This window comes from Tachypleus tridentatus, chromosome 12, assembly GCF_004210375.1.
Source record: "Tachypleus tridentatus isolate NWPU-2018 chromosome 12, ASM421037v1, whole genome shotgun sequence".
Classification (NCBI taxonomy): domain Eukaryota; kingdom Metazoa; phylum Arthropoda; class Merostomata; order Xiphosura; family Limulidae; genus Tachypleus; species Tachypleus tridentatus.
Window position 1 is genome coordinate 118,911,666 of NC_134836.1, and position 22,486 is coordinate 118,934,151.

Here is a 22,486-nt window from a genome sequence, read left to right on the forward strand (position 1 = left end):
TCACAACACACAAGCATACTGTGTTATACATCTAATAATATTAACAACAATTTAACTAACATTGTTCACAATACACAAGCATATTGTGTTATACATCTAATAATATTAACAACAATTTAACTAACATTGTTCACAACACACAAGCATACTGTGTTATATATCTAATAATATTAACAACAATTTAACTAACATTGTTCACTATACACAAATATATTGTGTTATATATCTAATAATATTAACAACAATTTAACTAACATTGTTCACAATACACAAGTATGCTGTGTTATATATCTAATAATATTAACAACAATTTAACTAACATTGTTCACAACACACAAGCATACTGTGTTATATATCTAATAATATTAACAACAATTTAACTAACATTGTTCACAACACACAAGCATACTGTGTTATACATCTAATAATATTAACAACAATTTAACTAACATTGTTCACAATACACAAGCATACTGTGTTATACATCTAATAATATTAACAACAATTTAACTAACATTGTTCACAACACACAAGCATACTGTGTTATACATCTAATAATATTAACAACAATTTAACTAACATTGTTCACAATACACAAGTATACTGTGTTATACATCTCATAATATTAACAACAATTTAACTAACATTGTTCACAATACACAAGTATACTGTGTTATATATCTAATAATATTAACAACAATTTAACTAACATTGTTCACAATACACAAGCATACTGTGTTATACATCTAATAATATTAACAACAATTTAACTAACATTGTTCACAACACACAAGCATACTGTGTTATATATCTAATAATATTAACAACAATTTAACTAACATTGTTCACAATACACAAGCATACTGTGTTATATATCTAATAATATTAACAACAATTTAACTAACATTGTTCACAACACACAAGCATACTGTGTTATATATCTAATAATATTAACAACAATTTAACTAACATTGTTCACAACACACAAGCATACTGTGTTATACATCTAATAAAATTAACAAAAATTTAACTAACATTGTTCACAATACACAAGCATACTGTGTTATATATCTAATAATATTAACAACAATTTAACTAACATTGTTCACAATACACAAGCATACTGTGTTATACATCTAATAATATTAACAACAATTTAACTAACATTGTTCACAATACACAAGTATATTGTGTTATACATCTCATAATATTAACAACAATTTAACTAACATTGTTCACAATACACAAGCATACTGTGTTATATATCTAATAATATTAACAACAATTTAACTAACATTGTTCACAACACACAAGCATAGTGTGTTATATATCTAATAATATTAACAACAATTTAACTAACATTGTTCACAATACACAAGTATACTGTGTTATATATCTAATAATATTAACAACAATTTAACTAACATTGTTCACAATACACAAGGTATACTGTGTTATACATCTAATAATATTAACAACAATTTAACTAACATTGTTCACTATACACAAATATATTGTGTTATATATCTAATAATATTAACAACAATTTAACTAACATTGTTCACAATACACAAGCATACTGTGTTATACATCTAATAATATTAACAACAATTTAACTAACATTGTTCACAATACACAAGTATACTGTGTTATACATCTAATAATATTAACAACAATTTAACTAACATTGTTCACAACACACAAGCATACTGTGTTATATATCTAATAATATTAACAACAATTTAACTAACATTGTTCACTATACACAAATATATTGTGTTATATATCTAATAATATTAACAACAATTTAACTAACATTGTTCACAATACACAAGCATACTGTGTTATACATCTAATAATATTAACAACAATTTAACTAACATTGTTCACAACACACAAGGATACTGTGTTATATATCTAATAATATTAACAACAATTTAACTAATATTGTTCACTATACACAAGTATTCTGAGTTATACATCTAATAATATTAACAACAATTTAACTAACATTGTTCACAACACACAAGCATACTGTGTTATACATCTAATAAAATTAACAACAATTTAACTAACATTGTTCACAATACACAAGCATACTGTGTTATATATCTAATAATATTAACAACAATTTAACTAACATTGTTCACAACACACAAGCATACTGTGTTATACATCTAATAATATTAACAACAATTTAACTAACATTGTTCACAATACACAAGCATATTGTGTTATACATCTAATAATATTAACAACAATTTAACTAACATTGTTCACAATACACAAGCATACTGTGTTATATATCTAATAATATTAACAACAATTTAACTAACATTGTTCACTATACACAAATATGTTGTGTTATATATCTAATAATATTAACAACAATTTAACTAACATTGTTCACAATACACAAGCATACTGTGTTATATATCTAATAATATTAACAACAATTTAACTAACATTGTTCACAATACACAAGTATACTGTGTTATATATCTAATAATATTAACAACAATTTAACTAACATTGTTCACAATACACAAGCATACTGTGTTATATATCTAATAATATTAACAACAATTTAACTAACATTGTTCACTATACACAAATATATTGTGTTATATATCTAACAATATTAACAACAATTTAACTAACATTGTTCACAATACACAAGGATACTGTGTTATATATCTAATAATATTAACAACAATTTAACTAACATTGTTCACAATACACAAGCATACTGTGTTATATATCTAATAATATTAACAACAATTTAACTAACATTGTTCACAATACACAAGTATATTGTGTTATACATCTAATAATATTAACAACAATTTAACTAACATTGTTCACAATACACAAGTATACTGTGTTATATATCTAATAATATTAACAACAATTTAACTAACATTGTTCACAAATACACAAGCATACTGTGTTATATATCTAATAATATTAACAACAATTTAACTAACATTGTTCACAATACACAAGTATATTGTGTTATACATCTCATAATATTAACAACAATTTAACTAACATTGTTCACAATACACAAGTATACTGTGTTATACATCTAATAATATTAACAACAATTTAACTAACATTGTTCACAACACACAAGCATATTGTGTTATATATCTAATAATATTAACAACAATTTAACTAACATTGTTCACAATACACAAGTATACTGTGTTATACATCTAATAATATTAACAACAATTTAACTAACATTGTTCACAATACACAAGCATACTGTGTTATACATCTAATAATATTAACAACAATTTAACTAACATTGTTCACAACACACAAGCATGCTGTGTTATATATCTAATAATATTAACAACAATTTAACTAACATTGTTCACAACACACAAGCATACTGTGTTATATATCTAATAATATTAACAACAATTTAACTAACATTGTTCACAATACACAAGTATATTGTGTTATACATCTAATAATATTAACAACAATTTAACTAATATTGTTCACAACACACAAGCATACTGTGTTATACATCTAATAATATTAACAACAATTTAACTAACATTGTTCACTATACACAAGTATATTGTGTTATATATCTAATAATATTAACAACAATTTAACTAACATTGTTCACAATACACAAGCATATTGTGTTATACATCTAATAATATGAACAACAATTTCACTAACATTGTTCACAATACACAAGCATAGTGTGTTATATATCTAATAATATTAACAACAATTTAACTAACATTGTTCACAACACACAAGGATACTGTGTTATATATCTAATAATATTAACAACAATTTAACTAATATTGTTCACTATACACAAGTATTCTGAGTTATACATCTAATAATATTAACAACAATTTAACTAACATTGTTCACAACACACAAGCATACTGTGTTATACATCTAATAAAATTAACAAAAATTTAACTAACATTGTTCACAATACACAAGCATACTGTGTTATATATCTAATAATATTAACAACAATTTAACTAACATTGTTCACAACACACAAGCATACTGTGTTATACATCTAATAATATTAACAACAATTTAACTAACATTGTTCACAATACACAAGTATACTGTGTTATACATCTAATAATATTAACAACAATTTAACTAACATTGTTCACAACACACAAGCATACTGTGTTATATATCTAATAATATTAACAACAATTTAACTAACATTGTTCACTATACACAAATATATTGTGTTATATATCTAATAATATTAACAACAATTTAACTAACATTGTTCACAATACACAAGTATACTGTGTTATATATCTAATAATATTAACAACAATTTAACTAACATTGTTCACAATACACAAATATACTGTGTTATATATCTAATAATATTAACAACAATTTAACTAACATTGTTCACAATACACAAGCATACTGTGTTATATATCTAATAATATTAACAACAATTTAACTAACATTGTTCACAACACACAAGCATACTGTGTTATATATCTAATAATATTAACAACAATTTAACTAACATTGTTCACAACACACAAGCATACTGTGTTATACATCTAATAATATTAACAACAATTTAACTAACATTGTTCACTATACACAAGGCATACTGTGTTATACATCTAATAATATTAACAACAATTTAACTAACATTGTTCACAATACACAAGTATACTGTGTTATACATCTAATAATATTAACAACAATTTAACTAACATTGTTCACAATACACAAGTATACTGTGTTATACATCTAATAATATTAACAACAATTTAACTAACATTGTTCACAACACACAAGCATACTGTGTTATACATCTAATAATATTAACAACAATTTAACTAACATTGTTCACAATACACAAGCATACTGTGTTATACATCTAATAATATTAACAACAATTTAACTAACATTGTTCACAACACACAAGCATACTGTGTTATACATCTAATAATATTAACAACAATTTAACTAACATTGTTCACAATACACAAGCATATTGTGTTATACATCTAATAATATTAACAACAATTTAACTAACATTGTTCACAATACACAAGTATACTGTGTTATACATCTAATAATATTAACAACAATTTAACTAACATTGTTCACAATACACAAGCATACTGTGTTATACATCTAATAATATTAACAACAATTTAACTAACATTGTTCACTATACACAAGGTATATTATGTTATATATCTAATAATATTAACAACAATTTAACTAACATTGTTCACAACACACAAGCATACTGTGTTATACATCTAATAATATTAACAACAATTTAACTAACATTGTTCACAATACACAAGCATACTGTGTTATATATCTAATAATATTAACAACAATTTAACTAACATTGTTCACAATACACAAATATATTGTGTTATATATCTAATAATATTAACAACAATTTAACTAACATTGTTCACAATACACAAGTATACTGTGTTATACATCTAATAATATTAACAACAATTTAACTAACATTGTTCACTATACACAAATATATTGTGTTATATATCTAATAATATTAACAACAATTTAACTAACATTGTTCACTATACACAAAGATATTGTGTTATATATCTAATAATATTAACAACAATTTAACTAACATTGTTCACAATACACAAGTATACTGTGTTATACATCTAATAATATTAACAACAATTTAACTAGCATTGTTCATTATACACAAGTATACTGTGTTATACATCTAATAATATTAACAACAATTTAACTAACATTGTTCACTATACACAAGTATACTGTGTTATATATCTAATAATATTAACAACAATTTAACTAACATTGTTCACAACACACAAGCATAGTGTGTTATATATCTAATAATATTAACAACAATTTAACTAATATTGTTCACAATACACAAGTATACTGTGTTATATATCTAATAATATTAACAACAATTTAACTAACATTGTTCACAATACACAAGTATACTGTGTGATACATTTAATAATATTAACAACAATTTAACTAATATTGTTCACAACACACAGGCATACTGTGTTATATATCTAATAATATTAACAACAATTTAACTAACATTGTTCACTATACACAAATATATTGTGTTATATATCTAATAATATTAACAACAATTTAACTAACATTGTTCACAATACACAAGTATACTGTGTTATATATCTAATAATATTAACAACAATTTAACTAACATTGTTCACTATACACAAATATATTGTGTTATATATCTAATAATATTAACAACAATTTAACTAACATTGTTCACAATACACAAGCATACTGTGTTATATATCTAATAATATTAACAACAATTTAACTAACATTGTTCACAACACACAAGCATACTGTGTTATATATCTAATAATATTAACAACAATTTAACTAACATTGTTCACAACACACAAGCATACTGTGTTATATATCTAATAAAATTAACAAAAATTTAACTAACATTGTTCACTATACACAAGTATACTGTGTTATACATCTAATAATATTAACAACAATTTAACTAACATTGTTCACAACACACAAGCATACTGTGTTATACATTTAATAATATTGACAACAATTTAACTAACATTGTTCACAATACCCAAGCATATTGTGTTATACATCTAATAATATTAACAACAATTTAAATAACATGGTTCACAACACACGAGCATACTGTGTTATATATCTAATAATTTTGACAACAATTTAACTAACATGTTCACAATATACAAGCATATTGTGTTATACATCTAATAATATTAACAACAATTTAACTAACATGGTTCACAACACACAAGCATACTGTGTTATATATCTAATAATATTAACAACAATTTAACTAACATTGTTCACAATATACAAGCATACTGTGTTATACATCTAATAATATTAACAACAATTTAACTAACATTGTTCACAATACAGTAGTATACTGTGTTATACATCTAATAATATTAACAACAATATAACTAATATTTACAAATATAAATGACAACTACAATGTTTATAGTGATAAAATATTAGATAGGACATAAAACTATTGTTTACATTACATTAGACCCTGTACTGTAACACAAGTAACAAACACATGTAGATGCAGCATGACAGTAAAATTGAAAACAAAGATTTCGTAGTTAACGTGTTGGGCTACGGATTGAAAGTTTCAGCGTTCGAAGCGTGATGGCGCTGAACACAATTTCAGCGGTGAGCGAGTAATAATAATGACATTTGATCTCATAATGTGGCGGTGGGGGCTGGTGACTGACTGTCTTCTTTCTAACTAACAGCTCAAAATTAGGGTTAGTATCAGTTCCTGAAATTACAAAAAGATGGTCAATGTGGCTGTTGTGATTACACATGCGTTAGTCATGTAGTGTAAGAAAACTAACTACTTTCTGACTATGGCGCTCGAATTTTAATCTGAATGTCATGGATTCAAATCTCCATCACACTGAACATGCTCGCCCTCTCAGCTGTGAAGGCGTTATAAAGTCACGGTCAATCCCACTATTCGTTACTAAAAGAGTGGTGATGATTATTTCTCTTCTAACACTGTTAAATTAGGAACAGCTTGAGCAGATACCTCTGGTGTGGCTTTGCTCAAAATTAAAAATAAAAATCTTTCTAATTATATATATAACATACCAGCTAAGATTACCGGTAGGAACATTATTTCCTATCCATAAATTATAGCTCAACTGTACTCGTAATTGTAATGGTACAGCAGTATGCCTGCGGAATCACACCGTTTAAAACCGGCTTGCTATTCCCATGGTGGACAGAGCACAGATAACCCCTCGTGTAGCTTTGTTCTTCATTCCAAACAAACAAACATTTAAAAATAATTGTAATGTTAGGAAAATGCTGACTGCGTAATCTGGTATGTAATATGGATTACAATCAACCGTTGACTGTGTTATTAATAAACAGACATGGGCAGTTCTATTATAATACACCTTTTTGCCATCTTTTTTAAATCAGTTATACAATGTTCCAATTATTCATCTAATGCGAGATTTGTTGTTATTCTTATAAAACGGATCCTCTGATGGCTAAGCAATATGTTTGGGGGTCTTCCACACTAAAATTCGGGATTCGATACATGCATTCATGGATTCAAATCCTCATCACACTGAACATGCTCGCCCTTTCAACTGTGAAGGTGTTATAAAGTCATGGTCAATCTCACTATTCGTCACTAAAAGAGTAGCCCAAGATTTGACGGTGGGTGGTGATGATTATTTCCCTTCTAACACTGTTAAATTAGAAACAGCTAGAGCAGATATCCCTGGTGTGGCTTTGCTCAAAATTAAAAAAACAACAAAACTTTCTATTTCTTACAGTCTCTAAAAGGGTTGTACAGCTAGTTCATTGACTAGCAATGTGCTTCACAGCAAAGAAATAAAGTTATGGAGTGAAGTACATAATGGAACTAAACTTTCATAGCTAACATATTTCAGACATAATCTTAAAATACCAAAACAACATCGAACAAAAAGCGCAGTTAGGGCAATCAAAACACTTTCTTAGACAGATTATACAGAAATCACGCATATATGGGATGGAAACAGTGCATTGTGCACAGTAGTAAAGAAAACGTGTAATAATTTGAACTAAAAGTGCACAAACGTGTCCTCTCCCGGTTCGTAATCAAAATGGATTAAAAACAAAGAAAGAACTTGTTTTCTAACTGTTACGTTTGTGTTTAGTTGCCAATCAACTAAAAGTAAAATCACATTATAAAAGACATGCTGTTTATAGAACAACAGAGGAAAGTGTTTATTATTAGAATGTTACAATATACAATGTTTCCTTTTCAATTTCGCGCAAAATTACACGAGGGTTATTTGCGCTAGCCGTCCCTAATGTAGTAGTGAAATATTTGATGGAAGGCAGTTAATTAATATCACCCACCGCCAACTCTTGGGCTTCTCTTTTACCAACGAATAGTGGGATTGATCTTCACAATATTTATCCCCCACGGATGCATGTTTGGTGAAACGGGGATTCAAACCTGCGACGTTCAGGAATTCTGTTTTTACTTTAGCTAAACTAACGTTGTTTCGCTGTTGTTTACGTGTTCAGTGTGATACGTTCACTGTTGACCAAAGTGGCTTACTAGAATTTTATTTGTTTTTTTCAATTTCGTGCAAAGCTACACGAGGGATATCTGCGCTAGCCGTCCCTAATTTAGCAGTGTAATACTAGAGGGAAGGCAGCTAGTCATCACCACCCACCGCCAACTCTTGGTCTACTCTTTTACCAACGAATAGTGGATTGACCGTCACTGTCGTCCCGGACCTTCTAGAGAGGAAACTATAGTTATAAGTCAAACATAATCACGGTCAAAGATGTCTCATTAAGACAAGAAACGAGTTTACAAGTAAAAAGAAAAACCCTCAAGTCACGTTTAGGGTTAGCAAATGCAAGCTGAACATAATTAGAATATCACATCTATAAACGGTAAAATAAAAATACTCACAAAACAGAAAAGAAACCAAAAATAAAAGGAGAGAAACCTTAATGGAGGGTGTTGACTGTTCTTCTAACAAATGTAAATTCTATTTGGCCCGGCATGTCCAGGTGGGTTAAGGCGTTCGACTCGTAATCCGAGAGTCGCGAGTTTGAATCCCCATCGCACCAAACATGCTCGCCCTTTCAGCCGCGGGGGCGTTATAATGTTACGGTTAATCCCACTATTTGTTGGTAAAAGAGTAGCCCAAGAGTTGACGGTGGGCGGTGATGACTAACTACCTTCCCTCTAGTCTTACACGGTTAAATTAGGGACGGCTAGCGCAGATAGCCCTCGAGAAGCTTTGCGCGAAATACGAAACAAACAAAATTCTAGTAAGCCACTTTGGTCAACAGTGAACGTACCACACTAAACACGTGAACAATAGCGCAACAGTGTTAGTTTAGCTGAAGTAAAAACAGAATACCTGAACTTTTCACTGTATATGGTAATTTAAATTGTAAAATGGGCGAACACCCAAAAAATAGCTTTCTGATGTTGTATTATTAGTTCAAAACAACACATTGAGCTATTTGTCACGTCTACCGTGAAGGATCAAACTCAGAATTTTAGCATTGTAAATTCGTAAACGTACCATTGATCCACCAGGAAGCAGAAGTTTAATATGGTTTCTAAGCAACTGAAACAGTTACGTACAAGAAGTCTCTTTCTTTATGTTTTGTTGTTAAGCCTATAGTTACACGATGGGCTATCTCTTCTGTGCCCACCACGGAAGTAGAAAATCGGCTTATAACGCTAAAAATCGACTTTCCATGTTATTATCAGTGTTTAAAGATAAACACTAACTATAAAATGGGCTATCTGTGCTCTGCCCACTGCAGGTATCGAAAACCGATTTTCTAGCTTTATAAGTCCACAGAAATATCGCTGTGTCAGTTGAGGGCTGCTATCAGTGAGTCGTTGGATTGCTAGAAAAACATGACTGTAAACACATCTGTTTACTTCAGAAGGAAAATGTGATAATTTGTTCAATGTAAACAAGGTGTAGAAAACCTTATTGTCATATTTTGTTGAACTCAAATCGATGCAGACTTTGCAGCAAAACGGTTTGTAATACGCGTCATTGTAGGCATTCTTTCAAGAGTTAATAATCATAGCAACTGATGAATTAATGAAAGCAACTGACAGCCCTGTTCTTCCCTCCTGAAAACATTTCAATACAGAACCTTTTCAAATTTGAACACTTCTCTAAAATCTGGCACTTTGCCAATTGTTTCAACAAGATGAATTTAAATGGCTGGCCTATACCCTTTACGAAATAAAAATTGCCGAACTAATCTTAGCGCCACCTGTTGATAGGAAGATATCTTTAATTAAAATAAATCGGGAATATATATATTTAAGTAACTAATGTTTTAAATTAAGATGTGTACCCACTACTACTATGTCCGACTTATCCCAGACAGCCACGTGAGTCGTAGCATGAGACGAATGGCCTCTTCGTCTCTAGATATAGCAGACGGAAAGAGGTTAACGTATTACGACATACTTCTATACTTACACTTAAAATTTCTTTAAAATATTATTAACACAAGTAAACAAATATATTAACAAGAATCATTTGTACGTATTTGGATTTTAAAAACCTTTCATTCCACACAGCCCTCTACATTTTAATTTGACTATTATATCTATTATCTGATTTTATGTTTTGTTAATCAATATATAACTGTTTTTGTTGTCGTTGTTTTAGAACAAGAGAGTTCCCAAAGAGGCTAAGAACCTAATCTAATATTTGTTTATATACTTTATAATAAATCCAAGTAAAGAAACATATTTTCTTATTTGCTAAAGTTCTGATTTAATGTTCATTTCTGATGTTTCAATTCCTTAAAACAAAACAGCATGGTCACAGTGTTTGACTCGTAATCCGAGGGTTGAGGATTCGAATCTCCGTTGCACCAAACATGCTCGCCCTTTCAGCTGTGGGAGACGTATAATATGACGATCAATCCCACTATTCGTTGGTAAAAGAGTAGTCCAAGAGTTGGCGGTGGATGGTGATGACTAGCTGCCTTTCCTCTAGTCTTGCACTACTAAATTAGGAACGGCTAGCGCAGATAGCCCTCGAGCAGCTTAGCGCGAGATTAAAAAAACAAACAAAACAAACCTTTAAAAAAACCGTCTACCGGTGGGTCAAAGGTAATTGTAAGCCAACCAACAACAGAGATTCGTTTTCTCCGCGGTAGGCAGAGATCAGATGTAGCCATAAAAACAATCAATACTGATGCTCGAACAAGTCTAACTGAAGGTATAAGTCTTAAAAAGCCTCTTGTAGAGATAAACAAGGGGGATATTCCCCCACCTCGTAGAAAAATGTTTAAAGACTTAACATGATCTGTAACAACATTTTTAGAAGTATTAAATTAACATAATTTACAATGAATTAAACAGCAAATAAATTTGTTTTATAATGTTTCTTTCTCAGCTTTTAGTTTCACAAAAAATAATAATTTCATATATTGTATGAAAGCAGATCGTACTTTTATAATCAATACGTCTCTAATTTTAGTTTAGAGCAGCAATACAGATCTACACATGGTAACGGTTACATAGCTGGTATAGAGTTACTTATTTAAGTGTGGAGTGATTTCACGTGGTCTGGTACAGAGTTAACTTTCGTGTGTGTACTATCGAATTTTACCTGAATTAAATTTATATTATATTATATTATATTATATTATATTATATTATATTATATTATATTATATTATATTATATTATATTATATTATATTATATTACATTATATTATATTATATTATATTATATATCACAAAATTTATATGAGAAATAGAAGACAAACGTTTTAAGAAAATCTTGAAAATTGGAAGTTTTGGAACTTTGTTTAAAAACGAAATAAAAAATAGCGTATAAAATCTGTCGTTGTTGAGTGTGCTGGAATGAAGGAATGTCTGGTATTTCTATAATTACTGGACTCAAGTAATTCTCTAATTTCTCTACAGATGGCACTGCTGCTCAGTTCTTCGTGACTATGTGTAACGTTTTAACAATATGCTTGACTGCGTCTGTTCAAATGTATGTTTTAAGAGTACTTTTGTCGGCGATACATTCCATTTACTGGAGTAAAAAACTACAGAACTTGTTGAACAGTATGTTTGTGTTGTACCGACATGCCTAAATCTCCACTTTTCTTTTTAATCACACACCAGCCTTACTGTCGATAGATGCCGCGAGTGAGTTCTCATGGATTCTTTGGGATAAAAAAAAATTATAATTAGAGACTGAACAGTTCAAGGGCAAGCGGTCTCTAAGGGAAACGGATTACGTCACCAAGGCCGTGATTTTGTATCACAAGAACTTCACCATGCGGATGGCGCTCAGTTCTTAGTTTTTAATCAAACAATTTACTTACAGACAAACCACATACCGAAACAGCCATCGTGGATTAACAAAACAATATCGCACTGTAAGTGGCGAAGTTTTTGTATTCTTTGAATCTGGTTTCCATTTTTCTACTTGTTTCTCTAATATAGAAGTCGTGGCAGTTATCACATTGTATTTTGTAAATAATGTTGGTGTGGTGTTTGTCAGTGTAGTTTTTACATAGTATAGACCTCAGTTTTGTGCCTGGTTTTTGAATAAATTTGGTATTAACTGGAATGTCACATTTTGTTACTAGTTTTTGCCAAATGTTGGTAACCAGATTCAAAGAACATAAAAAGTCACCTTCACACGTTTTCGAACACTGCAAATCAAATAAACACAACATAACAATAGAAAACACCCAAATACTAAATAAAGAAACAAACATAAAATTAAAGAAGCCTTACTTATACAACAACTCAAGCCCAAACTAAACCAATACAAAGGAACACCTTTATATCTATATTAATAAATATAATCAAACATCAGAGCATGTCCTCTACACTCAATTACACAACCCCCTTCAAACATGTGGTCAGCTATCGGTCAGTTACCTCTTTCTTTCTTTGTGAACCTGACAATGACCGAAGAAGGTCGAAACGTTGTTCTGTCCTCTACGTAAACATTTTCTCAACCCAGCCGTAAGTAGATTTTCTTTTACCAAAATCGAACTGTCATTTGTTGTTGTTATTTACTTAAATCTAAAGCTGAAACCTACTCATTTATTTCTAAGTTTCGTAAAATTTCTCGTCTTGAAATCATATGAGATAGAAAGACACAACATTAAAACTTGTTTGTTTTGAATTTCGCGCAAAGCTACATGAGGGCTATCTGCGCTAGACGTTCCTAATTTAGCAGTGTAAGACTAAAGGGAAGGCATCACCACCTACCGCCAACTCTTGGGCTACCCTTTTACCCACGAATAGTGGGATTGACTATCACATTATAACGTTCCCACAGCTGAAAGGGCGAGCATGTTTGGTGCGACGAGGATTCGAACCCGCGACCCTCAGCTTACGAGTCGAACGCCTTAACCCACTAGGCCATGCCGGGCCATAATACCAAAACTAAATATTAAATTCAAAAAAAGACATTTTTTTTTTTTATTTTCTTTTACACAATTCGTAGTGCATACTGGAGAGATTAACACATTTTGATAAAAGTTAAGAAAAAAACGACCTTTACAATCTGTATAAATATTCATTTATATTTATCTGGAATATAAAGGTCGTTATTTCTTTACTTTTATCAAAATGTTAATAAAGGTATAAATTCTGTTAAATAACGACATAACTTTGCTAACAGCGCCTCTATTTCCAGTTATTCATTTCTGAGGAGCATCAAGGAGTGCACAATGTATTGTAAAACATTAATCAAGGAGTGCACAATGTATTGTAAAACATTAATCAAGGAGTGCACAATGTATTGTAGAACATTAATCAAGGAGTGCACAATGTATTGTAAAACATTAATCAAGGAGTGCACAATGTATTGTAAAACATTAATCAAGGAGTGCACAATGTATTGTAAAACATTAATCAAGGAGTGCACAATGTATTGTAGAACATTAATCAAGGAGTGCACAATGTATTGTAAAACATTAATCAAGGAGTGCACAATGTATTGTAAAACATTAATTGGCTTTTACAGACGTGTTCCCTTCTGGAAGATGGAATTCAAATTTCAGTAAACAATAATAGTTCACAAGGCTAAAAGTTGTCGATTTCCTACCTTCCCCGTCTGCATGCATGTCTTGTTCGATGGTTGTCCTCAAAACACTAGCGCTCCAACTTTGAAGTAGAAGAAACAGAGAAAAACAAATCCAGTTCCAAGTATCATCAACAATTTCTTGACTACTAATAACTGGAAACTCAAGTGTTTATTATAGCGCTGATAAATACAGTAAAAAGGTTTGGTTTAAATTTCGCGAATAGCTACTTCAGAGCTATCTGCGTGAGCCTCCTAATTTAGTAGTGTTAGACTAACGGGAAGGCAGCTAGTCAACACCACCCATTACCACCTCTTGGGGTATTCTTTTACAGAATAGTGGAATTGACTGAAATATAATAACACCCCCGCGGCTGAAAGGACTAGTATGTTCGATGACGGGGTTCGAACACTAGACGACCTAGAAAGAAATGTAGTCACTTTAAAAGAAGTCTGTTGTCAGCTAGGTGCTATTTAGAAGTTTATTGGTGTGCTTGACTGCATGTATTTTGTGTTAGAATTGTGGTAGTCATTAGTTCAAGTCTGATACTATTATTATCATTTGGGTAAACGAAAGAATGTGTGACGAGACTCAGATTGGTTTGTTTCTTTTGAATTTCGCGAAAAGCTACACGAGGGCTATCTGCGCTAGCCGTTCCTAATTTAGCAGTGTAAGACTAAAGGGTAGGCATCATCACCTACCGTTAACTCTTGGGCTACTCTTTTACCCACGAATAGTGGGATTGACTATCACATTATAACGTTCCCACAGCTGAAAGAGCGAGCATGTTTAGGGTTATGAACCCGCGACCATGAGATTAGGAGTCGAGTGCTTTAACTACCTGACCATAACGATCCCAATACTCAAACTTTACCTGAGAACTTCAGTGTTTTAGTCTCTCATATCGTTCGAGGTCAGTAAACGAAACAAAAGTGGATCTAACGTTGATTGCTGTGAATTACATATTACATGTTTACTGGATTACATATTACATGTTTACTGGATTACATATTACATGTTTACTGGGTTACATACTGCATGTTTACTGGATTACATATTACATGTTTACTGAATTACATATTGCATGTTTACTGGATTACATACTGCATGTTTACTGGATTACATATTACATGTTTACTGAATTACATATTGCATGTTTACTGGATTACATATTACATGTTTACTGGATTACATATTGCATGTTTACTTCATGACATTTAAATAAAATAAAAATAAAAAGAAAATAACTGATTTTAAAGGAAAAAATAAATAGTCATTTTTGATTTTTTTTAACCCCAAGTTGATACAATTAACTTAACATTCATTAGTTGCTTATTTGTTGTTACAGAATGTGATAATATAGCGTTTACAAAGCAGTCCTTTTAACAAGTTAACTTTTATTTTCTCACTTCATCTAATAACTTCAATTCTTTGATGATTTAAACTGCTTTGAATCTTTGCGCCACCGAGTGGTCAAACCATGCGTCTGAAGACCATAACGCTAAACACTCTACTCAATCCAGTATTTTATTAAAACAAAAACCTAAAATATTTTGCTGCTACAGTTATAACACGTAAACTTAGATGTTAAAACGTGAACACCGTCTGTGTTTATTGATTCACGCTATATTTTTATAGTTACTGTCAACTGGTTGTCGTCATGAGTCATAAAACACACTCAAAGTAGAAATTCTAGCAGATGTATGTGTCATAACCAGAGTTAGTGCTTGTCCTTATAAGGATAAAATTACTTATATAACGTCACATTAACTTATTTAATTCCTTGTAAAGTTTTAAACATAATATGTGTTAAAATGCTAGGAATGTCACCCACAGCCTACTGAAAAAAACAAAAACAAAAAAGCTGAACGAGATATTACACTCCCGCACCTCCTTGTTTTCTTTTTAAAAGGCCAGTCCGAAGCTACATTAAAGTAGTTTTACAGTCGTGCTGCCATCTAACGAGTAATATAGTAACCTTGTTTGTAAATCTTAAAGAATTATTTAATGTTTGTTTGTTTGTTTATTTTGAATTTCGCGCTAAGCTACGCAAGGGCTATCTGTGCTAGCCGTCCCTAATTTAGCAGTATAAGACAAGAGGGAAAGCAGCTAGTCATCACCACCAACCGCCAACTCTTGGGCTACTCTTTTACCACCGAGTAGTGGGATTGACCGTGACTTTATAACGCCCCCACGGCTGAAAGGGCGAGCATGTTTGGCGCGACGGGGATGCAAACCCGCGACTCCCAGATTACGGTTAGCTAGTATCAGCTGGACTGAGCTAACCAGGAAGTTGAAGTAATGTGACTGTCAGCTACTATCAAATGTTTTTAACCAGCCAGAAAATAGTATCATGGTCAGCTGTTACAAATCAATGAAAGATAAGGACAGATTATGGAAAACATTGTCTGAATTGGTTTTCTAAGTTAAAATCTCGTAGAAAACATACTGGTTTTGATTTTTATACTAACTTTCAATCCTTGTTACCCAGTGCTAGTTTGATACTCTATACACAACGGATTTAACCGACAGTGCTGGTTTGATAGTCTATACACAACGTATTTAATTGACAGTGCTAGTTTGATAGTCTATACACAACGGATTTAACCGACAGTGCTGGTTTGATAGTCTATACACAACGTATTTAATTGACAGTGCTAGTTTGATAGTCTATACACAACGGATTTAACTGACAGTGCTGGTTTGATAGTCTATACACAACGTATTTAATTGACAGTGCTAGTTTGATAGTCTATACACAACGGATTTAACCGACAGTGCTAGTTTGATAGTCTGTATACAACGGATTTAACTGACAGTGCTAGTTTGATAGTCTATACACAACGGATTTAACCGACAGTGCTAGTTTGATAGTCTGTATACAACGGATTTAACTGACAGTGCTGGTTTGATAGTCTATACACAACGGATTTAATTGACAGTGCTAGTTTGATAGTCTATACACAACGGATTTAATTGACAGTGCTAAAACCAAAGGATAGTGTAATATTGCACTTTTAAATCACAAAAGGATCCTCATGCACGGCCAGACATGGTCAGACGGTTAAGGTGCTCGACTCGTAATGTGAGGGTCAAGGGTTCGAATCCCCGTCACACCAAACATGCTCGCACTTTCAGCCATGGGGGACGTTTTAATGTGACGGTCAATCCCACTATTTGTTGGTAAAAGAGTAGCCCAAGAGTTGGCGGCGGGTGGTGATGACTAGCTGCCTTCCCTCTAGTCTTACACTGCTAAATTAGGGACGACAAGCGCAGATAGCCCTCGTGTAGCTTTGCGCGAAATTAAAAACAAAAGAAAAAAAACTCGTGTAGAGTCTTACATTATATATATATCAAAGACTATCCCGTATAACGTAAACATGTAACAGAACTTCTAACTTATGCCAGTTTGTACAAGTATCTGTGGCAGTGTTATCTCTTAAGATGAGCTTGTCTCACTCCAAGGATTAAGTGCAAAATACAAAGTCACTCTGGTACAAGTTTCCACGTTATTACGTAGCAGAAGACTTAGTACATGTTTACGACCTTGTAGCATCTTGTTTACCTGCATAAAAATTTAGAAAAACAAGACATGTTGGGCACCATTTTTGTATGGTATTTCCTTCAGTTGAAAATAGAACCCAAAAACTTTTACATTACAAGCGAGATCTCCACTGGCTGACCTGTCGTGCTTAGCTTCTAGTTACTAGTGAAGCACTTTCTAACTTTTTAACAACACAAATTGACCACACATGCAATCTATTAACAAGTCTTGTTACACATTGAGAAGTAATGAAAGAAGTCTTGTAGTCTGTAGTTCTTTGTTAGTTGTACGACTACCATCTTTCTACTTAAGGCCTAGTATATCTCTGCTCCACTGCATGGCAGTACATCTCTGCTTTACTGTATACCAGTCTCTTTGAATACGAATGATCAAAACAGATGGACGAGGATACTGGTCACAGAATGCGGTAGAATGTTTCACCGAGTTGTAAAAATTATGTCATTCACATAGGTGGCAGAGGGCTGCACGTGCATTCTAGATTTGTCGAGAAAAGGGTGTCATTAAGGTATTAAATTTGTATTTTAAATTCCCTAGAAATCCGCAAGTAGGGGTGACGAACCTGTGATTGGAAGAGCTTCACTATTGCCTGAACACAGGCGAACTCAAAAACGTCTAATAAGTTCACAATGCATACACTGCTAAATTAGGGACGGCTAGCGCAGATAGCCCTCGAGTAGCTTTGCGCGAAATTCAGAAAACAAAAACAAACAACTATACACAATATTATGTAAAATAAAGTGATCTTTTAAAAAAATTAGAAGGAAGGGTAAAAAATTATTGACTCCGTAAATAGGAGGTCATATTTTTAAAATGTGGAACAAGTACATGTATCTCCATAAATATAGGCCCAGGTCTATTTCTCAGGATTGATTCATGACTCAAAGATTTATTGATAACTAAATGACTTCGTGACTTGCTAGATAAAACAAACAATCATACTGTAACATTTCTCTCTATCCGAATCCATAACGTTACAAAATAACTAAAAACAATCTCACAATAAATTGTACTCCTAACTGAAGGTAATTGAATTTTAAAATTATCTTTTGTTCTTTGACTACATATATTACAAATAATAAACAAATAATAAGTGAATGTAATTCAATGCATTGTTGTCATTATTTTAATATTTACTAATTACTACATAGTAACACAAGAAGTATCATTCGTAAAAGCCAATAATCATGTTTAAACCAATGATGTTAAACAGTGGACACACAAATAGTCCAATATAGTTTTCCTCTAAAAACGATAAAACAAGAAACTTATGTGAGAGTATATAAATTCAACAAGTCATTGGACAGGTGAAGGGTGAAGTAGAAAATATGGAAAAATTATGTGTACACCACTAAATATATAAATTGAATAGTCCATGGTAATATATATGTATAATATGACCACGAGAACTGGACTTTTTTTTTTGCTATAAGTATTTTGTAACGTTTTCGCTGGATATTTATGTTTCTCAGGTCTTTTCAAAGATGACTGAGGCCATATAAATTAACACAGAACAACTTCATTAAGACGCCTAAATTAATTAACATAACTGAATGCGTAGGTTTCTGTTCGTGGAACAAAAAAACAACAAGTATTTTATAACACAAGGACTTGCCATAAAGTTTTTAGAATATCATGCAGCAATAAGTGAACATAGTAATCTGAGGGTCGAGGGTTCGAATCTCTGTCGCATCAATCATGCTCGCCCTTTCAGCTGTGGGGGCGTTAAAGTTGCGGTTAATCCCACTATTCGTTGGTAAAAAGAGTACCCCAAGAGCGGAGGTGGGTGGAGATGACTAGTTGCCTTCCCTCTAGCCTTACACTGCTATTTTAGGGGTGGCTAGCGCAGAGAACCCTAATGTAGCTTTGCACGAAATAAAAAAATAATAAAAAAAATTCAGGTTTCAAATGATGTAATTAATTATAATGTAAGCGCGTTGCAAAAAGTAAAATAACTAGGCAGTTTTAACGAACGTGTTGAAAAGAAATGAAAAGTCGTTGAATTGTATATTTGTATTACACCTGCAATAAAAAAGTAATTTATAGAAGTACTGCTAATAGCGCTGCAGTTTGGGCGCTTCCGTCAGTGGTGAAAACTTGGCATAGCATATGTTAGCTATATCGTGTTTACTACTCTTACAAGGACAAAGTAAGCCTGGTTTTCACTGTATTTTCTATCTATTTCTTGGTTGATTTTCTTATGACGGAACAGATATATGAATATATCTTTAAAAATTTAACTCCAGATTCACAAGTGACAAATTATAAGACTGGTCGTATGGTAACTTTACGTTATATTGTAATACTACTAGTATTACTCATTCTAATATTAATTATATTATAATTTGTTCTATACAGGTGTCTACAAATGACTACAATTACTTAGTTAACTTTGTTTAGTTGCGAGTTGTGATGTAACACGTTTGTTTGCTGCAAATGTTGAGTGAGCTTGATTTCACTTCAACTATTTCAAGATTCTCGTATGTTTTGTTATAATATAAACACGAAAGAGAATAAACCTTAAATATTAAATACTGTTAGTACAGCTGTCAAAGAGAGTGGCTTGCCTCTTTTCTCCTTCTGTTACCATAATACAGTTATATGTAACACCAATATGTTGCCTAATCATACGCTTGTCTTCTCAATTCTAGACTGTTGTCCTTAACGTAAATCATATTAAAGTCATAAACAAGCTATTTTAACAGTTTGGTTACTTAACCCAAATACATGGAAGAAATTATTACATGGTTCTTTAGAATTGTTGTAGGCCTAAGTTATTTTTCTTGTTCTAGAACAATGAACTCGCGAGGATTAAATACAACAAAACAGGAACAGTAAAGACAGGATATACACTAGATGATCCTTAATATGCACTTTACAGAAAAACTGTCCATACTGCTGATAGTAGAAACCCTAAACAAAAATTTTGGTTAAGAATTTCATGGATGCTTTCCAACTGACTATTGTAATTATGGTTTGCAAAATAAAATTCCATTATACAAATGTATAATCCACAATTTTTACATATAAGGAAATGTTTTAAAACCAAGGAAATTCAGAACAGGGTAATATGCTTTAATTTAATTATGTGAGAACTTGGCTTTAAATTTTAATAATTCCAAAAGAGTGAAGGGTTGCCTGGTTGTTTTCAACCAAATTAAGAACAGAGCACATACTAGACTATATTTGAGTAACAGTATTTATTCAGTGAATGCATGTAGTGAATCATTTTCAGTATCTACAATAGATTTTCTATTTAAAGTTCCTCTAAAACTGAGTATTTGGAGTTATGACATAAGCTTTTTGCATTGTGGTATGTATTTAAGATCAGGCCCTGGCATGGCCAGGTGGGTTAAGGCATTCAACTCATAATCCGAGGGTCGCGGGTTTGAATCCCGTCACAACATTCTCGCCCTTTCATCAGCGGAGGCCTTATGATATTACAGTCAATTCCACTATTCATTGGTAAAAGAGTAGCCCAAGAGATGGCAGAGGCTGGTGATGACTAACTGCCTTCCCTCTAGTCTTACACAGCTAAGTTAGGGATGGTCAGTGCAGATAACCCTCATGTACCTTTGCACAAAATTCAAAAAACAAACAATTTCAGATCAACCAGTAGAAAGTGTTAACGTATGCAGTGTCTAAGTGCTTTATATCATCACAGTAAATGTAACACAACATTAGGTATTACTTTGCATGATTGGCTACTTGTAGCAGTAAGGTTACCAGAAATGATGACCTTCAAGGCAATTGCAAATATAAAATGTTAAAACCTGAAGTAAAGAGATTGGTATTCAAACAGATATTCAGTGAGTTTTTGACAGTTTTTTTTATGTTAAAGTCTAATAATTATTTTAATATATTTTCATTTTATGAATGATTTTTAATTTTAAAATAATGAACTCTTGTTGTCTAGAATAAAAACAAAATTTATAAAACAAGATACTTAAATATTGGTGCATTAAATTAACTTTTTAGATTTTCAATCCTGGTGGCTTTTTTAGACTTTAAATGAAGAGTTAAAATGTTTTTTTTAACAGCTTTATAATAAAGAAAAAATCTCAATGAAATTTCAACCTTTCATGAGTAATACAAATTAAGTTACAAAGAGAAGGATAGTAATAATAGTGTAAACCAACATTTGAATCTGAGACTTTCTAGTATTCAGGATTTATAAACATAATTAATTAAAAGAAGGATAACAGTAAAAACCCTAAAAGGAAAACATAATGAATAAACAAAAATGCATCATG

General features: G+C 31.4%; 1 protein-coding gene across 2 annotated transcripts in view; it reads left to right on the plus strand.

Annotated features, from left to right (window-relative positions):
* Nucleotides 1-20,252: 20,252 nt before the first annotated feature.
* Nucleotides 20,253-22,486, plus strand: part of LOC143234500 (transmembrane ascorbate-dependent reductase CYB561-like) — a 49,510-nt gene continuing 47,276 nt past the window's right edge. Inside the window, exon 1 of one of the 2 annotated variants that reach the window (XM_076471907.1) lies at nucleotides 20,253-20,382. Coding sequence is in view for 1 of the 2 variants with exons in the window: in XM_076471906.1 (XP_076328021.1) it covers nucleotides 20,343-20,382 (40 nt within the window). In the remaining variant the exon portion in view is untranslated. The remainder of the gene's footprint in view (nucleotides 20,383-22,486) is intronic. The other variant, XM_076471906.1, reaches the window with a different exon arrangement.